Source organism: Apaloderma vittatum, unplaced genomic scaffold, assembly GCF_000703405.1.
Source record: "Apaloderma vittatum isolate BGI_N311 unplaced genomic scaffold, ASM70340v1 scaffold17483, whole genome shotgun sequence".
Taxonomy (NCBI): Eukaryota; Metazoa; Chordata; class Aves; order Trogoniformes; family Trogonidae; genus Apaloderma; species Apaloderma vittatum.
In genome coordinates this window covers 14,783-33,457 of record NW_009709968.1, presented here as the reverse complement: position 1 = coordinate 33,457, position 18,675 = coordinate 14,783, and the positions used below count along the sequence as shown (strand labels likewise).

Below are 18,675 nucleotides of genomic sequence, written 5' to 3'. Positions count from 1 at the left end.
TATTGTTTGGATTGCCAGTTATTTCTATTGTACAGACAAACAGGTATCTGCTTGCTCCTGTTGTACAACAGTTCTGTCAAGGTGCTGTTCTTCATGAGTCTTGGAGGCTTTAATCAGCAAAAGAATTCACTTTCACCAGGTCTTAGTAAATCCCTTAGAGAAAATCTTTCAGAATACAACTGATATTTTAGCTTAGTTGCTATATTGGACTAACATCCAAATGGCATCAATAACAGTGTTTTAATTTTTTTTTTTTAAATTATATACTTTTATCTTCAGTCTCCTATTTTCTCCTGTAAACTAACAGAAAAAAGGGAAACAAAAATCATGGTGAGCAGAGGACACAGCCCTCCACTGACCCAAACCAGCTGCTTTGCGACTTCGCAGAGCACCCTTATTCTGCTACTGTCTGTGGTCTGTTATTTGCTACTTAAAAAGGAGTCCCAAAATACCTTGTTTAAACTTCGCTGCGTTTCAAAACCTTGATAACTCCTGGAATTTCCATTTAAGTTTCAAGGAGCAGTGCTTGGATAAAGTTTTGACAGATGCATATTCCATTTCCTTTCTAGTACAAATCAAGCACCTACTGCTGGACCTACTAAAAAGAGATACTCTTCTTCCAGCAAAAGCTCTGTACTATTGGATCAAATTAACTTCATGCAAATAAGATACAAACACCTACGTTAATCTTTCAGATTAAAGTAGAACATTTTCCCACCACTGATTTTTGTAATCGGAGAGGAATGGGGAAGTAGTTACTAATACCTTGGCCTCTACAATTTGTCATAGGAATAGCTATTAATGTATAAGTTTTATCTTGTGTGTGCGTATGTAACAACAACCAGTACCCAGTAACAGGTGAAACTGATGACAGGTAAAAGGAACTGCAGGACAGGATGAGGGAGGGGTCACCAAAAGGGGAGTTTTTTTAACTTCGTTCCTTCCCAGCAACTTTACCAATGTTTCCTGCACAACTTGGACTTTCCCCAGAGCAAACTATTTCCTTGCTCTAAGACCCAGCAGGTGTTTTACAACATGAAAAACATACTTAACATTTTACTGTTGTAACAGAAACTAAGATGCACTAGAAAGCTCTACCGAGTTTGTGTTAGGATCAGCAGGAAGGCAGGAGGATGGTGGAAAACGTCAGCAGTTTTCCCCAATGTTGGAACACTTTATAAAGATTTGGCTGGACAGTGTGCTGGGCCATCTTGTCTAGAAAGTGCTTTTGCCAAGAAAGGTTGGACCAGATGATCCTTGAGGTCCCTTCCAACCTGGGATTCTGTGATTCTACGAAACTGCAGCCAAGGCCCCAAAGCCTAATAAATAACAAAGGTGATGGGATTCCCCCAGCCCTGTGCAGCAGCAGAGCAATACAGACAGATGGGCCTGGCTCCTTCTTTAATCAGGAGCTCGCAGGTCTCTGGCAGCAGCAGGGCAGATGTTTCTCTGTTCTGATGACAAGTTCCAACAAGGTCATCTCCAAAGGTGCCCTACCCAAATGGCGGAGGATTAATCCCCAAGTCTCCTCAGATCTCTCTGGGTGAGGGCACCACTGGCAGATTCCAGCCAAATAGGAGAGTTTCTTCCCCAGCCCTGTGAACAGCTCTGCTGGAAAAAGCTGGATTATCTCCAAGCAACTCTTTTGCTCCAAGTCCTGTGCTGCAGTGACACCCCTCTCCCAGGCTTTTTGTGTTTTATCTAAAGAACATACAGCTCCATGCTTTGCACCGAGGGAAACAAAGACAAGAAGATGCTTCTCCTATATTGATTAGACAGAGAGTTCATCTTACTGAAGTATTTTACTCTCACTGTGTTTAACACACGTGACTATTGCACTCATTTATAAACCCTCCTTGCCACTAAGTAGATTACTTTAGTCCTATAGGATGACTATAAGAAATAGTCCTATGAAAATAACAATTTGTCTTTGAGAAAACTAAATGAATTAAATTAAGAAAGGTGGGAACTCACATCTCATGAAATACACTCCTGGGTGAGGTATCTGTTGCTTTCAATATTTAAAAAAACCTTTTTAGTTTTAGAAAACACACCATTGGAAAAATTAAGGTCTGCTTCCATTTCTCATCCTAAGTAATTATCTTATTTCTGGAGTCTAGCCTAACTGTCTGGTTTGTGACATCCCATTAAGCCAGAGTGTCTAAACAAGGTTCTGTGCTGTCCTAGTCTGCTGGCCGCTGAGGGACTGGGTCACCCCACTCACACTTCGGGCAGCTGGGGCCACCACTGCTTGCAAGAGACACACCTAGTGCCAACTTTGCATCTACATAACGCCAGTACAATTCTTTATTTATCCAGTGTTACTATGAGCTGGCATGCTGCAAAACCAAATTAAAAAAGGCAAGTTAATCTGAACCTTGACATGCCAGACACTGAAGCCTAAATCACTTTCTCCAGGGGTAGAACAAAAGCTTTGGTTTATTTGCTACACATTTCCAGTAAAACATTTAAGCTCCATTTGGAAACACTAGCCCTAGCGTGACATCAGGAGAGTCAGTTGTCTGTGCAGCACAAGAAGCCACTGCACTTCGCGTGCTGTACGGCACATCTTTGTATTGTGTGGTGCGATACCTTGTTCGAGGATCCATTTCCCCCGCACCCCACCAGGAGCTGAGCCTCACGTGATGGTTTGGTTTGTAAAGCATTTGCAATGCTCCTAAAAGCTCAGGACTGAGACTCCGAGCCTGCTCAACACCTGGTGTTGGCCAACTCTTGTGACCTGCCCGGGTGTTGGCTCCGCATGAAGCGAGAACCCGGCCCCGCACACGGATGCGATTAGGAAAACGTCGGCTCATCTCCAGATTAAAAACCACTCTGTTCACAAAATCAGACAAGCAAGACTTAACCGGAAGGATTTCCAGTGCCAAAGTATATTTCAAGGAATTAGCTACAGATATGTGTGCTTTGTGCAAAAATGCTTATTAGACAGGCAGACGCAGAGGAACACACACAGAAAGCAAAGCCAAGCAACACACACACTCAGCTCCTTGGCTTTTCCCTAGTGACAGATCCATAGCTATCAGGACCAGAAAAGGAGATTACAATCATTATGTCTAACCTTCCTTTAAGGAATTAGGGAATCCCAGAAGAGGCTGAGATCAGCCACTGTTCTGAAAGGATTATGACAATTTGGGGTTGGGGTGGGGGAAGCAAGCAAGATATGTCTTGCAATCTGTAAAGCATATATATATATATATTTTTGTCCTCTAATCTCAAAATACAAGCTAGTGCCTTCAAAGTAGACACTATGGGGTTCTCTACATCACCATCTAAAATAATTTGTGTGTTGTACAAGTAAAAAATGGTATTAACTTCAGAGACTCACCGGTCTGGCTACACAGTACCAAGATCAGAATGTAACAGCACAGTATTTCTTACCAAGCACTGAAGTCAAGACTCAAATTGCACAACGCCTTTTTTTCCCCCATTGAATTTCTGGACTAAGGGAACAAACACTGAAAAACATGACCGCTTCCTTCTAGCCTGGCTGTGCTGCCCTGAGCCAAACTACAGATCAGGTTTGAGCACTTTGTGCCGTGATACTCACCAGTATGCGACATGAGGACGGTGCCCTTGCCCATGTCCCACGCATTGTAGATCACAGCCGCAGTCGCACCCCTTCTGGCTGCCACGTCAATTTTTTCAGCAAAACTGCAACCGCCTCTTTCAATCAGTGCTATCCACGGTGGTTTTGTGATGGTGAACCGGGTATCTGCATTGCAGGCTTGAAGATTAGCAGATGTCGGAATGGCCACAAGGCCCTGAGCACTAAGCAGAGGAGAATTTAATCCGTACAGGCCACATTTGCATTGCTCAGACACAGACCTGTTGCTAGTGCTGTTGAAATAGGATAAACTTAGAGAGGCTTTCACATGAAATGCCTCTGCAGTCTTGAATAAAGTAGTAAGGACCATCAGGAGGCAGAAATAACTGAATTTATGCACTTGCTTCATTGCTTATTCTTGAGAGCACAAAGCGTAGACGTCTACAGCGTCTACAGCTATTTTCGGCCGGCGTTAGTCGAGGTTAACCCACAGCCTGCCGAGCAGTTTGAAATTTCAGTTCCAGCAGGAACCTGACACCACCCAAGTGTATCCTGGAGGTGTCACTGAGCTTATGGGGGGGCTGGGTCTGGACACAAGTGACACAACTGCCTATTGTGAAGTCATCGTAGAATCATAGAATCATAGAATCATAGAATCATAGAATCATAGAATCATAGAATCATAGAATCATAGAATCATAGAATGGCCTAAGCTGGAAGGGACATCATGCAGACTGAAGGACCTGCAAGTAACCTTCGGCCCCAGCTTTCTGCTCCTTTTTGAGAGCTTCGTTCTTCCGCTCCTTCTCTCCCACTTCTGCCCAAATTGTAGCTTTGATGATGCTTCCTGAGAGATTGCTCAAGGTCCTCGCTCCCGTTTCAACCTGAACGTCACTTCAGAGGGCCAGGTCATGTTTCATTCAGCGATGTAAGCTCAGGGTTCTCACTTCACAACACAATCTGCGATGCAAATGACTTGTTGAAACAGTCAAAAGTGGAGGGAGGGAAATATTAAAAAAAAAAAAATCACCCATCTTATGGACTAAGATAACCAAGTCCTTCCCCACATTTCTCCTTTTGGATTCTTTCAGTCATCTGTGCTACCAGGTCCAGCTTGTTCTGGTGTTTATAATGAACTGATTTTAATACAGATTTATACTCATGCAGGAGAATCCTGCATGAACCACAGAAGAAAATAAACTCTTTCCACTCATTTTCTTACTCTAGCTCGGTTTGAAAATTTTTGTTGTTTGACTGATTATCGCACAATTCCCCATTTTTTGACACAGGGTCTCTAGATTCTTCCTCTCAGTTCAGTCAGTGTTGTGTCCCATAGCAATTACTAGTGTCAACTCTTATTTTCTTATATTATAAGAGAGAAATTAAATCCTTACTTATGTCTGAGTCATTAATGGAAATAAAGGACAAACTGTGAAGTTATCAAGACCTTTTCCCCGTTTTTTCTGAAAAAGCCACGCTGTGCAGTGTTGAAAGCCAAGAGCTGCAATTGGTGGCATGCAGCTTGACAGAAGCTCGACCTAGTTTTCCTGCAAAGATTCTTTAAAAGAATAAACATGACGGTGGAGAAGTTTCCTGGAAAACTGAAACAGCTTTCAGAAATTACAAGAAAATGGAAAGGAATAATCCAAGACGTTTACATATATTAATTCATTTATTTATATCCTGCAGTCCTCACTGTTGCACTAGTTCTACATCACATATGACTCAGCAAGCTTTATACACACACAAGTACCATCAGCTACATACAGTTTACCTTCCCCTGGTCGTCTTTGAAATTAATGCTGGAAATGTAAGAAACATGCAAACACAGTATTTCTAGAGTACAGTTCTTCGGCTAGGTATGAATTCTACAGTTAGGGAATGTGCTCTTAGAGTATTTTATCCTCAGCAGCAGCAACAAAGATAATTCCTATGACATTTTGCAGGAGTGAATATTTTGTATCTTAGTTTAACATGGCAAAATTAACAGGTTTTGACAGACTCAGGATCAAAAATACTTCCTATTTTACTTGCGTCAATAAACAATAAATAGAACAGTAAATAGTTTCTTCGCGAAGCGCAAAGTGGTGGTTTGGCCGGGAGGAGGGAGACACAGAGTGGAGGGACCGTGTATTAACATCATAACGCTTCAGAGACTGAAGTCGGTATATTAAGTTTACTGCAGCTGAAGTTTTCAGTACAGGGATGCGGTAAGTGCCTCTACAGAACCATAAAGGTTGGAAAAGACCTTTAAGATCTTCTAGAATGACCCAGAGTATTGAAATTCCAAGTCTGCTACAGACATTGGTGATTCTCTAGCTACAGACAGAGCCTGTGCTTCTAACATTGGCACTTCAGTCTCCTTCCCAATTTTTGCCATGAAAAATTTCAAACGACACTTGTAAAATACAATTATAAAGTCTCAAGTTCATATTATGCACATTCCAAACTGTTCTGCTATTTGTCTGAGTTAGGAAGTCCTAACATGGAGAAAGAAATGATTAATGCTATATATTGAAAGTGTAGTAAAGGCAGTGCAATGTGGCAAACTGCTTTTGCTCCGTTTCTGTTTCGTGGGATGGCTGCAGTAGCAAGAACAAGCTGAATAGAGTGGCTCTGTGATAGTGTTGGCCACATCTGTCCTTTCATACAAAGATAATTACTTTAAAAATTGCTTCTAGAAATCATGGTTTCATTAAAATTAGACTTCGATCTGAAGTATATCTAAATAAAAAACACTGGCTGACACAGTCAGCATGGCTCAGTTTGGTACACGAAGTGCTGGTGCTAATCTCTCTCATTCTAGAGCAACGGCCTCTACCTTTCACATACCCCCAAGCAACAAAATTTCACAAGTAACATATTGTAAACAACAATGGGCTCCTTTTGGGTTGGTATGCTTTCATTCTACCTTCTGTGGCAAGGTGACAGTGTATGCTGAAAGGTATCGCTTGACCAGCGTTGCTCTAGAACTAATACTGTATGATCCATACAAAATATAAACATACCATACATAGTCACATTTAACTTCTAGTCTCTGTGCAATTTCAGTTAAACTTTCCTCATTAATAATACATTTGTAAACTGTAAATCACACTGAAGAGACAAAACAATTTCATCACTTCCCTCAGAATGTTTTCACTTTTTATCTCAAGTTGCCAATGAACTCATACTGTAATGAAGACAGCTACATTTCCCCCTCAGTTACGATTAACTGAAGTTAGGGTATAGAATTTAAGTACTTGAAGAAAGAAGTGCACCATCCCCAGGGCTGACAAGTGAGCTACTAGTCAAAAGCGGTACTCCCTAATCACCAACAGTACCTAGGAGTTTTCCAGAAAACAGTAAATCTGTTCCTATAAATTAACTCGGTGGGCTTTGGTCAATACTAGTACTATTTAATTGGCAAGCTTCCATAATGCAATCATTTCTTCTGAAGGAACTGAACTGAGACCAGCATTTCACATGGACAAGTTGTCAAATAGCAATGTGTTTTAGCTCCTGCTTGAGAATAATTTCCTACGAATCCAGCTGTATGACTGATTTCAGGCTGACATGGGAGGAAAAGGTGGGACTTGGTACTAAACTCAGCAGGAGCCAGCTGTTACTTAGCATACAGGCAAAAAGTTGACAGAATTTTACAGAGTCTCTTGCTCTTGTGGAAGTAGCAGCTTCTTGCAGCTGCTGAGCTCCTTCACGAACTCAGAATACAACTACTACTAAAAAGAAAGTCAGTGGTGATGAACAGAAAACATCCTAATGGTATGACAAACTGTGTATCTGGCCATGCTAAGCACTCCTTAAAGATGTATTTTCTCTCGCCAAGCTAGAAGCAAGTTCCACTAACATAGCTTCCTTTTTAAAAATATTTCAAATTTTTTATTTAATAAATAAAATACGTTAAAAATCTTTGAGTGCTACACTCACTATCCAATGCTGTATATACAAAAGTAGGCAAAAAAACACAGCAGTTGACCTTGCTGAGGTAAAAAGAACTGGAAATGGCTTCTTGGATCACTGAGTCCAGTCCCTGGTACTGAAGGAACTTAATTCCCCTTCACAAACACAGTAAGCTTCAAGCTAGAAGAGCAGTTAGGCTGCCCCAGTACCTCCCACTAAAAAATCACTAGAGAATATAACAGCTCTAATAAAAATTTTTCAAATTTTCAGCCTGAATTTATATCACAGGCAGTTAATTCCTTCGCAAATATTGCCTTTAATTTGGGAAAGCCCGTCTCTCCTCTCAGTTCTGACCCTGATCTAGACGTTCCTTGTGTATGTATGTGCACGGGCAGAGGAAGAGAGATGACAGTCATACTCCTGGGTGTCCTATCAGAAGATGAACTCACTGCACTCCTGTTCATCCTTCTTGAACACAAGTGAGCAAGAGATCATGTAATCTGTTTCCAGACTGCCAAAAAATAAAGGCAATAATCACCCTTCTCAATTACCTGGATGACCATTAAAATTGCTCCAAGAATCCTAATTTTACATTTGTGTCTGCCAGTTCTAGAAAAGTGCAATGTGTATAGGGTGTATAAGTTATAGCAATTTTATTTCCCTGCTTTTAAACAATATAAATTTAAAAAATAAGTTACTAAATTACACTGGATCCAGCAAACCAGGCTCCACTGTCGTGTAGATTTTGCTCAGAAAGACTTCCACCTTATCATCACCCAAGTGACAGATGTCCAAGATGCAGACAACATGCTTGCCATCTAGATCCATCGCTGCTTTTACAATTTCATCTACAAGTTAAGAAAAGATGCTTTAATACACATAAAAATGTATCCTGAACTGAAGTTGCTTTCCATGCAGTAATGTGTATATATTCAACCTTCTTGCAGTGAAAAACCTCACTCTAACTATTAAATGCTAGCCTACTGAGATTAGTTTTTGGTAGAATTTCATGAGTAAATTCAATTACTAGAAATGACAGCATCAGAACTTAGATATGGAAAAGCTGAAATATGTATTACCTAATCATTAGTGATTCTCAGACTCAATAGTATTATTCAAGAAAAAGTAAAGATGTATTTAAGTAAAATCAGGTCTGTCCATATAAACATGCAGGAAAAGACGATGCTTACATAGCACTTCGCAGTACGATACACAATAATAGTGTTCACCACATTTGTTGTAAGGTGCTAGTACTAAAAAGCCTAATCTGAAGGAAAATAACCCAACAGCAGGCAAATACTTCAGCTTATAGGCACTGTAGGTTGTGTTAAAGCAGCTGTTCAAAGTGACACCACGTGAAATGGATCAAGCGAGTGACAGTTAATCCACTCTCGTTCAAAGCAGCTAAGCCAAACGTCCACATGCTCAGCCACACATCCTGACTTGTATGTCAGTATAATTTTGTATCAACAAATAACTGCAAATACTGTCTAGGTTACTTAAAAGTTTGTGGTTTGGGTATTAAAACACTATCTTCAGAGTATGAGAACAGCTCCAGTAAAAACTGCCTTGAAAGTTCAGCATTACAACTGTTCAGTAAAGTGGTTGCATAGAGTTCACCTGTCTCTCACTGAAGAGGTGAAGAGTGTCTGACTTACAACAGAGATGTCTACAGAAGATTAACTCTTGCATCGAAGGATAAAACAAGAAAGGATAAATGTGTAACATCAGCGAATGTCAGGCTCACCTGACAGTGGAAACATGTCACAAAGCCTTCCACTGCTAGTGGTCTCCTGCTGACACGAAGAGATGCAACTCATACAAGACAATAATGTATCATTTTGAATGTCTTCTAGTTGGAATAAGTGGGGATCTTCAGGACAAAACAGTGGAAGAAATGCGACATCTATTGCTACATCGTGGTTTATACCTGTTGAAAAAAACCACTTACGTTAGCAGAAAACTTCACCTTCAGCCCCTTTGCAGCTTCATATGCCATTTCTTCTTCTTTTAAAAACCCAAACTATTGCAGGCTCAACACTGACTTTTTACTTACTTGTTCTTTGCTCATTAATGAATAACTGACATCTAAAAATACACTTTGAGATACATATACATATATAAGCACATACAAACTGATATGATGTTATATTACGATTTAAAGCTAAAAATGCTGTTAGCTCAGAAAATATTGAACCAATACTGGAAGCCATTTCACACTCCTTTTTAACTGCATGACTGCTACAAGGGCAGGGAAATAAATTTTACAACCAGTGTATCTGTGCAACACACAGTGCAGGACTTGTGCTACTTTTGTCTTAAATATTATATCGCAAGCCCCAGGATTCTAATGACTGTACTCTAACACCTTCTCTGTAAATAATTCCCCAGCAAATAAAGGAAACTTTTAAATTATGGGAACTTAATATGAGTGTGGTTAAGCTAGGCAATCTCCTTCTCTTAATGCGAAAACAAGATCAGATTAATAACCCACAGTAATGCAAACAGATACGTATCAAATTGCATACTCACATTTTAACAAATAAAGATCAAACAACGGATGCTTTGTGCTAACCAGAAGCAGCAGAGAGCAGTTGATGCATGTGGCTAAAATTCAGTCCCTTAAGCAACAGCACTCAGAAACAACTGAATGAGAATAAAGCTCAAAAGGAACATTTAGTTGTCCTTTTCCCTTTAAGAACACTGACTTGTTTCTGATGAATACCTTGCCCGCAGGGAAGTCAGCTGACAATCAAGAGCAATTGAATAATTTACGTGATTATGTCAGACTGGCTGAACTAGTGAACAGGACCTACCCCTATCTGTAATGATCAATATCTTAAAGGATTAACCATGTTCTTCAAATGACACACAAAAACCTATGCACTAAACTCCAACTATATGGAAAGCAACACTAGAAACAAGATATTTGGTCATTTAATTTAAAAGTACTTTTCATGAGAATTACAGCTTTGTGGTAAAAAATGTTCATAAATTGTGACTAACAAGAATCTAAAATGTCAATCACTTTTTAAAAACTCCCAGAAACACTCAGAACCAAAGGATTCACTTAAAGAAATCCATTCAGTTTCTGACAAGCCTTCAAGCTATTCTTTATGCAGCTGAGAGGTGAGGTTAAGCTCTTCCTTAACTTTTTCTAGAAGCCGAGCTACTAAACACTTACCCAGAACTGTCACTTCATAATAGCCAAGGCCACTAGCACTTTTAAACTCATTGATACTTTTATCTGTTCTGGTTTCTTTTGGCTGGTGCACTGCTGCATGAAGGTTGTACTGTTGCATCAGTAAGTCTTTGTGCACATAATCAAATTTACGTGGGACGCTTTCTGGGAAAATTGTGCTGTGATGCAAATATTTCATTAACTTGTCTTTCACTTGTGTCCACAGGTCACTGTGCCATGAATCATAAGTTCTTCCGGTCTCTTCAGTTTCAGATATATCAATCATTCCTTCTTGGTCTATTATAAACACAGAAAATATTCAGTTGGTTACATGCTCATAGAATCATATCACTTCTCTCCTAGATGAGAAATATTTTCATTAGAACATTTCAATTACAAAGACATGGCAGAATGTTCAAAACATACAACGCAATTAATTAAACTAGGGTTGGAACATAAGTAAACCAGTAACCTTAAGAGGCTAGACTGGTAGCAAAACCACTTATTTCACCACATGAAGAGCATCGTTGTGACTTGGTTTTGGAGAGCGTGTAAAATGAACAGCCAGAAGCCATGAAAACAAATTTGAAATGGGTACAAGTGAAGGTAAACTTTTCCATCTCTTGCACAATAAATACACACTTAACTTGAGGACTATGTTGCATTTAAAATTTCTTGCTATTCAGTCAGTGATAGCTCCAGTCTGCTTTCCTATTACATGTACCTTCAGGATTGTTAATGGTTGTCCTGGGTTTAGCTAAAACCCAGTCCTGTTTAGTGATTTGTTTACTTTTCAGTTTAGTCTCTTCCAAAAGGCTGTATTTTCTGAAGTCAGCAGCACGTTTTTGCAGACAGTGTGTGCTACTGGCAGTGGTAACACCTGATGTTTGCAGTCACTGCCTGGGACTGGGATGCAGACAGGCTCTTGCTGATATTTCTGCAGTGCCCAAGGCCACTGCTGGCTCTTGTGTGCCACACTGGGGGTGCCGGGTAGTAAGGGGGGGTCACAAGGAAGTAAAAGGTTGCACCTCTGGGGGGTAACAGACAGGACAGTGACCAACGAGAGTATTCCATCCCATATACCTTGTATTCAGTATAAATTGAGTGATCACGAGAGTTTCATCCCTTCCTTCTTCTTTGTCCTTTTCTGCAATGGCCAGTGTCCAGAGAGGGCTCCATCTGACCTCCTGCTTTTGATCCGGACCCAGAGTTCCGGAATCCAGCTCCCTGTATCCAGCTCCCCGCCGCCGATGCTGAGCCTGGGGCTTCCCCAGTGCCTCCTGCTCTGCAGCATCAGTGGGGTTTGCTATCAGGGGAGGGAGTCAGGTTTGATATCGGGCTACTATCTATAGTTGTATATAGTTCTTTACTTTTATCATTCCACTATTATTTTCTATTATTGTTTTCATTAACGCTGTTCTAGTTTTTTTTCTTCTCTAACCCGAAACTCTCTCTGCTTCATTCCCTTTTCCTTCCCATCTCGGGGGGAGAGGGAGTTAGGGAGCATCTGTCCGTGTTAGCGGCCAGCCCAGCCCTAACCCACGACAACAGGAAAAGCTTCTATAACCATCACTTCCAACTTGAAGGCAAGGGTTAATCACCACCTTCTAAGCTCATTTCAAAATATTCCCAGCATAGCCTTGTACCTCCTCCACCTCCTGTGAAACAGCTTCTCACCGAGCACCCTTCTGAACTGGGTGTATTATCCACCCCGACACTTCTTTGTGAAGGTAGGCTCTTTAACCTTACTTCTTTTTAGCCTCATAATTGCTTTGATGGAGTATCAGAACGTTCAAAAATGAAGAAACCAGACTACGCACAGACAAACTTGATACAACACATGCAAGAACATTCAACAAGGGAAATAATTCTTGATGCCTTGAATTAGACAACGAAGACAGTGAACTGAAAAAAAATTGACACCAATATTGAAACTGAGTGCCTGCTTTGGATTGCCTAAAGCAGTCGGCAGTATTTTTCCCACAGAACTGGAATTCAACATACAAGGTGAAGGGGCACATGAAAGCTGCTGCAGGAAGAAACATTTTTTCTCATCATTTTACTTGGAGAACTACAGGATTCTCTACAGGTATGAAGAAAAAATATTAGGCAAAAAAGAGTGCAAAAAAGTTTCAGAATATAAGTAGCGGGATTAAAAAATCCCATCCTTTCTCTTTCTAAAAATTCAATCTAACTTTCTCCCTCCATCTATCATTGATGCTGTAATTTGTGTGTCCTACTTGTACACCCACTCTTAATTTAGCATAACCAGATGTGTAATTAGGACAGCACAGCAGAAACAGCCAGCACTGGTTATTTAAACAGTAAGATGTGGAAATCTTTAACAATCTGACTGCATTTTAGAAGCAAAAGATGTTTGAGCTCCTCTAGCTACAGAGAGCATCGTGGTAGCAAAGACTACTTTCTTCTCTAAACCAACCAAAAATATCAAAATGGCCATGGTAAACATTTAAACACATGATCTCCCATAAAAATCAACTGAAATGAACTTTGAGTTCAGTTAGCAGATTTTTTTTTTAAAATCTATCACACAATTACAGTATGCAGATTTTTTCTTGTTAAAATAAAAGTTAATTTGATCATCAGCCTACACTGTTACTATATAGTTTCTGTCTTGCAAACACTTTTGTTAGTAAATCCATGTGAGTACATTTCTGCTTTACAGTCAGATTTCATGTCATCTTAGAGCACAGAATGCAATCTTTTACTGCTCCTTCCTTTGTACCTCTGGCAAAAAACAGCATCTGGAATTCCAGCAAGCAAACCTTATCCCAATACTACTTCCCTGCCTCAAAGATATTTCAACATTTAAAAAATACACTTGAATAATTTATTTTGTTTTGGATATCTCTGTTGGCTCTTTTTGTACACCTACCCAATCACTACTCAAAAGAGTTACTTTGCCGCAGGCTGCTATGATTCGGAGCTGCTGAGAGAGAGAAATGTCAGCACCGCTGATACATAGTTATAAACGGGGGTGGAAAATTTCATGTTCCCATAAAAAGCTTTGAAAGGCAGCTGAGGGCAGTTTCCCTTGGTGGTATAAAAAACCCAAAAAGCTCTACCTGGGACCATGGCAATAACGCCAGCAGCTTTTCATTTTATATGGTACCTATGACCTGTCCACCAGTAAAAAGAAAAATAAGTATGTAATATCTAAGTCTGATATACAATCTCAGAATATTGAAAAAAAAAAGATACCTTAAAATCTGAAAAATGTTCACTTTGATACATATGTCATAATTGGTAGGCTTGTTAAAAAAAATGTAAACTTGCTGTTGTTTATATAAAACTAGCATCAGCTAAACAATTAGTATTTTACGTACGAGTAATAATACTGCCAGTAGGACTAACATGTGAGAAAAATATGTGCATATGTTTAGTAGCCACATTTACTACCACATTCATATAGCTATTGCATACTGACATTAAAGGAGACACTGATCAATTTATTTTGGACTACACTCAAAATATCAGAATGAAAGACTCTAAAGATAACTGTATTTCCTAAATAAATATCTAAATAAAACTATCTTTAAGTACTTAATCCAAGATTTCTTTACTACCACTAAAAATGAGGCATGTATTTCATTGTACATCTTCACATCACAGAGCCATAGAAACTTTTGGTTTCTGAAAACCAGCCTTTTAAATCAACTCATTGAAATCACATACTTGCATTCATTTTATGAGTTTTACACAATATCCCAACAATTCTAGAGAGCAAAGCATAGCACCATAAACGTCACAACTATGAGAAATTCCTGCAAAAAATAATTAGGTGAGAACATTCAATCCGATCTCTCATTTTTAAAAGCAACAAGAAATCTTACCAAAGACTAATGACCAATAAAGTAATCAATTATCAAACTCGCTTACGGATATGTTCCCTTACTTTTGAAGAACAGATCTCTACGTGGTATCTGAGGCTGCTCCTTCTCCAGAATAAAACTCCACTTTAAATAATTACCTGTGGAAACTTTCCTTCAATTTGAAAACTTCTTCATAATTTCAGGCTCTTAATATATGTCACATTTGGGAACATTCACTATAATTTCTATTGCTTTAAGCAGCACGATGGAGAAGATCATCAAGAGGCTACAAAGATAACCTATTGCAATCATTACTAAACTAAGACACACTGCTACCTTGTAAAAATAAAATAATATAGCTAGACAGAAGTAAATTGGCAGATGTTAATGCTGGGACAGGTGCTGGTAGTAGACAAACTTTTAGATAAAGTTACATGACTCAAATATATTCAGTCAGCTTTGAAAAGAGGAAAAGATGTCAAAATATTTGCATGAAAAAAAAACCGGACCCAGTTATGTTGACAGCTGACAAATTAGACTTCTTTCTTAATCCAGAAATAGATATTAAGAAACTAACTACATGGAACAGGAGTTATTTTTCAATTGCAGAACAATAAAATAACATTATTAATTTAGAAAAATTCCTAAACCAATCACCATTCTTATTGGCTTCTATGTTTCATCCATTTCCTCCCCACATCCTGTAGCTGTCTTTTCCATAAGGTCCTCACATAGCTTTGGAGCTATCTTCCCAGAGAGGGAAAAACTTAGCACATGCAGACCTCTATAGCAAGAAAACTGCCAGCAGAAAATGTAAGGTCTTCTGCTACTAAATGGTTCTGAGGAACAAAACTATCTTAACACTCGTATAAAGCAACACTGAGACTTTATTCCCCAGACTGGGAAACAGCTCAACAGGGTCCTTCCAGCCATCCTGTAAGGCACATCAGGGACATGACTGAGCAGAATGACTTTAACAACACGTTGCTACAGCGGGTCCTTAAGGGTTTGATGCAGCCAGATGTACGGAAGAGCTATCTCGACAAACCAGGGTTGTAAGGATATCTTTGTTGCCTGTTTTGGACCTGAAGAGAAGAAATATGCATAAACCTGCTAAGGTTAATGAAACAACCACTTGCAACATACCTGTGCAGTTCTGTAAACTGTCTGATACAGCCTGTTCACGTTTATCTTGCATAAAATCTTCACGTTCAAATTCATCCAAGCTATAAAAAGAAAGTTATAGCACATATATATATATGTTTAAAAACGTTTTTAACCTTAAACACTATGCAACGAAAGTTAAAACCTTGACAAATGTGTAACTATAATGCAAGCTCGAACGAGTGAGCACTAGTACCTGGTTTCAGATCACAAGAGTGGTAACATAGCAGCTTGACCTACTCTGCTCACTAAATCAGTTTTGAAGAGCTTAGAACAAGAGCTGCTGTATTTTGCTTTATGAAGTAGATCGGACAGTATTTTAGTCACAAATCGGCGTTTGTTGCCCTCTCCTGGGCATCTACTGGAAATAGCATGTGTGCCACTAAAAGCTCAAGAGGACAAACGGCCAACAGGTTTGTGACTTCGTTTCACAGAACAGTCGCACAGCATGCTGCTGTGCTTTCAGATCAGCACCCTTCAGCAGTCAAAATCAGAGCACAAACAGAGCTGCGTTATCACTCCAGAACCCTAAATCACACAGAAATTTAAAATACATATTTTCCTTTTGATGTACCAACTACCCTGTTGTAAAAATCAGTTCAATCAAGAAAACTAGATCATAGAAACATAGAATGGCCTAAGCTGGAAGGGATTTTAGAGATCATTTTAATCCAGCCTCCCTGCCACCAGGGGCGCCACCTCTCGACTAGATCAGGCAACACATGGGGACTGAACGGGAATCGAACCCGTGACCTTAGCGTTGTTAGCGCTACGCTCTACTGACTGAGCTAACCGGCCCCCTAGATTTTTGTTACATTTTCATTTTTAACCTTGAAATTTTGAATTAACCATAAGCAACTATTCTCTAACAATCTCTGATGAATTACCTAGGATATTACGCAGAAGAAAAACATAACACATACTCCGCAGCCACAATATGGTGAAACAAACTCCCAGGCTCATTTATTCCTTTCCTCTTTGCTCCATTAGTATAGACTCACCATTCTGTCTGAATAAACTTAGGAAAGAGACTATCTTGATTATCTTGCCTCACAAACAACTGAGGCACAGGCAAGACTTCGTTGAGGTACCATTGAAATTCCAGACTACGAAAGCAGTTACTAATGAAATGCTGTAACTGCAGATACCCAAGAACAATATAGACACAATGAAAAAGGAATCAAAGACGAACACGTTGTTTAGTTGTAAGGATTTACAGGTTTGGCTTTTTAAAATTTTTTTCCCGTTTGATATTAGGATACATATTGAAAACTTACTGTCAATGTTTCACAACAAATGGAAATTATCTAAAATCTAGTGGAAAGCTAAGAGGAAATACGCAGTGTCTCTTCAGTATGAAAGTATATTTTATGGCATGCACTACCATCACACTGTGAGCTGTGACCTCGTGATCTCCAACTCTAGGCACAAAAGAATCCTCACTTCAGCAGCACAAACTGTGCAACTGAGGTGTCAGTCGCCTAATTTTGTAAACTAGAGAAGCTGCCACACCGAGAACTTTAAAACAGCGTGGTCCTACTTGCTTCCCACCACCCAGCCAAGCTTCTGAACATCTGCGTCAGGTAAATGAAAATTTTATGTGTTTCTATGAGACTTTGTAGCCCAAATTTTGAGGTCCACAGCAACCTCAGAAAGATATATCCAAGATATCAAATCTAAATTTATGCAGTGGTATTTCCATGGTTTCTGATGAAAGGTATAAGCAAAGTTTGTCTCTTTCTAAAATAATTCATTAATTACACTGTGCTTCCTATGGTATTATTTCTAGGTAAAAGAATTTTTCCATGAAAATAGTATTTTATGAAGAATTAATTTCCTTCACAAGAGCCATCATGGAAAATAAGCACTGTGTATGTATAACAATAAATTAAGCATTTACAAACCAGCTCTATTAATACATTTTCAAGCCATTAAGAGACATTTGCAAAAGTATTAACAAAAGTAGTCTAATTAAAAATTAATGCTCACAAAACTAATTCTCAGTTGAGAGACTCAGACTTCTCAACGACAGACATGGAAATCTATCTCAATGTTAGGAAAGGCTTATTCAGAAATCAATGTCAAGTTAGACACATGTCAACTTCCCTCTTCATTAAAGCAGAGGATTAAACCAAGTCATCCTGCTGACAAGTTATTACAGAAATGGATTCTTTTTAAAATTGTCTAGGTTTGGAGTTGAATAGGCTCTGATTTAGAGCTAGCACAGCCTCTGAAAAACACGAAAATAACTCGTTACAAGTTTTCCCCACTTCTTTCACAGATGTGTAGCTGGGATGATTTCTCCTGCCTGCCCAACGTGTCATTCCTACAGGACTGCTTTGTGCACAGAGGAGCTTGAGTGAGGCTGTAGGGGAAACCTACCTGTCTATACAGACAGTTCATAAGCTTCTTTACCACCCAGTACACCAGATGCAACCCAAATTCTTCCATTCACAGCAAAGCTCCCACGTTTCTATTTTGCCCATGCCAATTTGATGAGAATTTGGGCCTTGCCAATATGCATTCTGCACACTCCCCTTTTCAGAGATGCCCACTTGCAAAAGCCTTTATTCCATATTTCTAGATGCATTAGTATTCACCTTTTCAGTAGTTTTACTTTAAAGTGTTAAATAATTAGTAAATAATACTAATCAACAGAGATGGTAGATTAATACTTTTAGAATATATTGGGAAAATAAGCTTGTCTTGTGCTTCCCGTCTATTTTGCAAGCACTGAGACAAAATGTGATAAATAAAGTTAAGAATGAAAATAGTTAAAACTTATAACTATGCCCAAATGATGCAAGGAATTAAAATGTCTCAAAATAAGAAAACAAAATACCCCACTCACTGATATAACAGGTAAAACTCTTGTTTTATAGATTGGTTTGAGATCAACTGTCATCATTATGGTATACACATCTACCACAGCAAGTAATAACCTTCTACGATAATTTGATAAGTTTACACAAATTGATTTTTGTTACCTACAAATTTCTCCCTGAAAAAATCTGATTTAGGTGAAAAAGGGC

The 18,675-nt window shown here is 39.2% G+C and overlaps 1 protein-coding gene and 1 non-coding gene across 2 annotated transcripts in view; both read right to left on the bottom strand.

Annotated features, from left to right (window-relative positions):
* Nucleotides 1-3,568: 3,568 nt before the first annotated feature.
* The window catches only part of LOC104268231 (chromosome unknown open reading frame, human CXorf57), a gene marked incomplete at both ends in the record, with an annotated part of 29,884 nt that continues 14,777 nt past the window's right edge, over nucleotides 3,569-18,675 (bottom strand). The window contains 5 exons of the mRNA XM_009867139.1: nucleotides 3,569-3,789; nucleotides 8,172-8,313; nucleotides 9,213-9,395; nucleotides 10,650-10,943; nucleotides 15,626-15,705. Of these exons, the coding sequence (XP_009865441.1) occupies nucleotides 3,569-3,789; nucleotides 8,172-8,313; nucleotides 9,213-9,395; nucleotides 10,650-10,943; nucleotides 15,626-15,705 (920 nt within the window). The remainder of the gene's footprint in view (nucleotides 3,790-8,171; nucleotides 8,314-9,212; nucleotides 9,396-10,649; nucleotides 10,944-15,625; nucleotides 15,706-18,675) is intronic.
* TRNAV-AAC lies at nucleotides 16,369-16,441 on the bottom strand. Its single transcript has one exon. It is a non-coding gene; the product is annotated as a tRNA-Val (tRNA).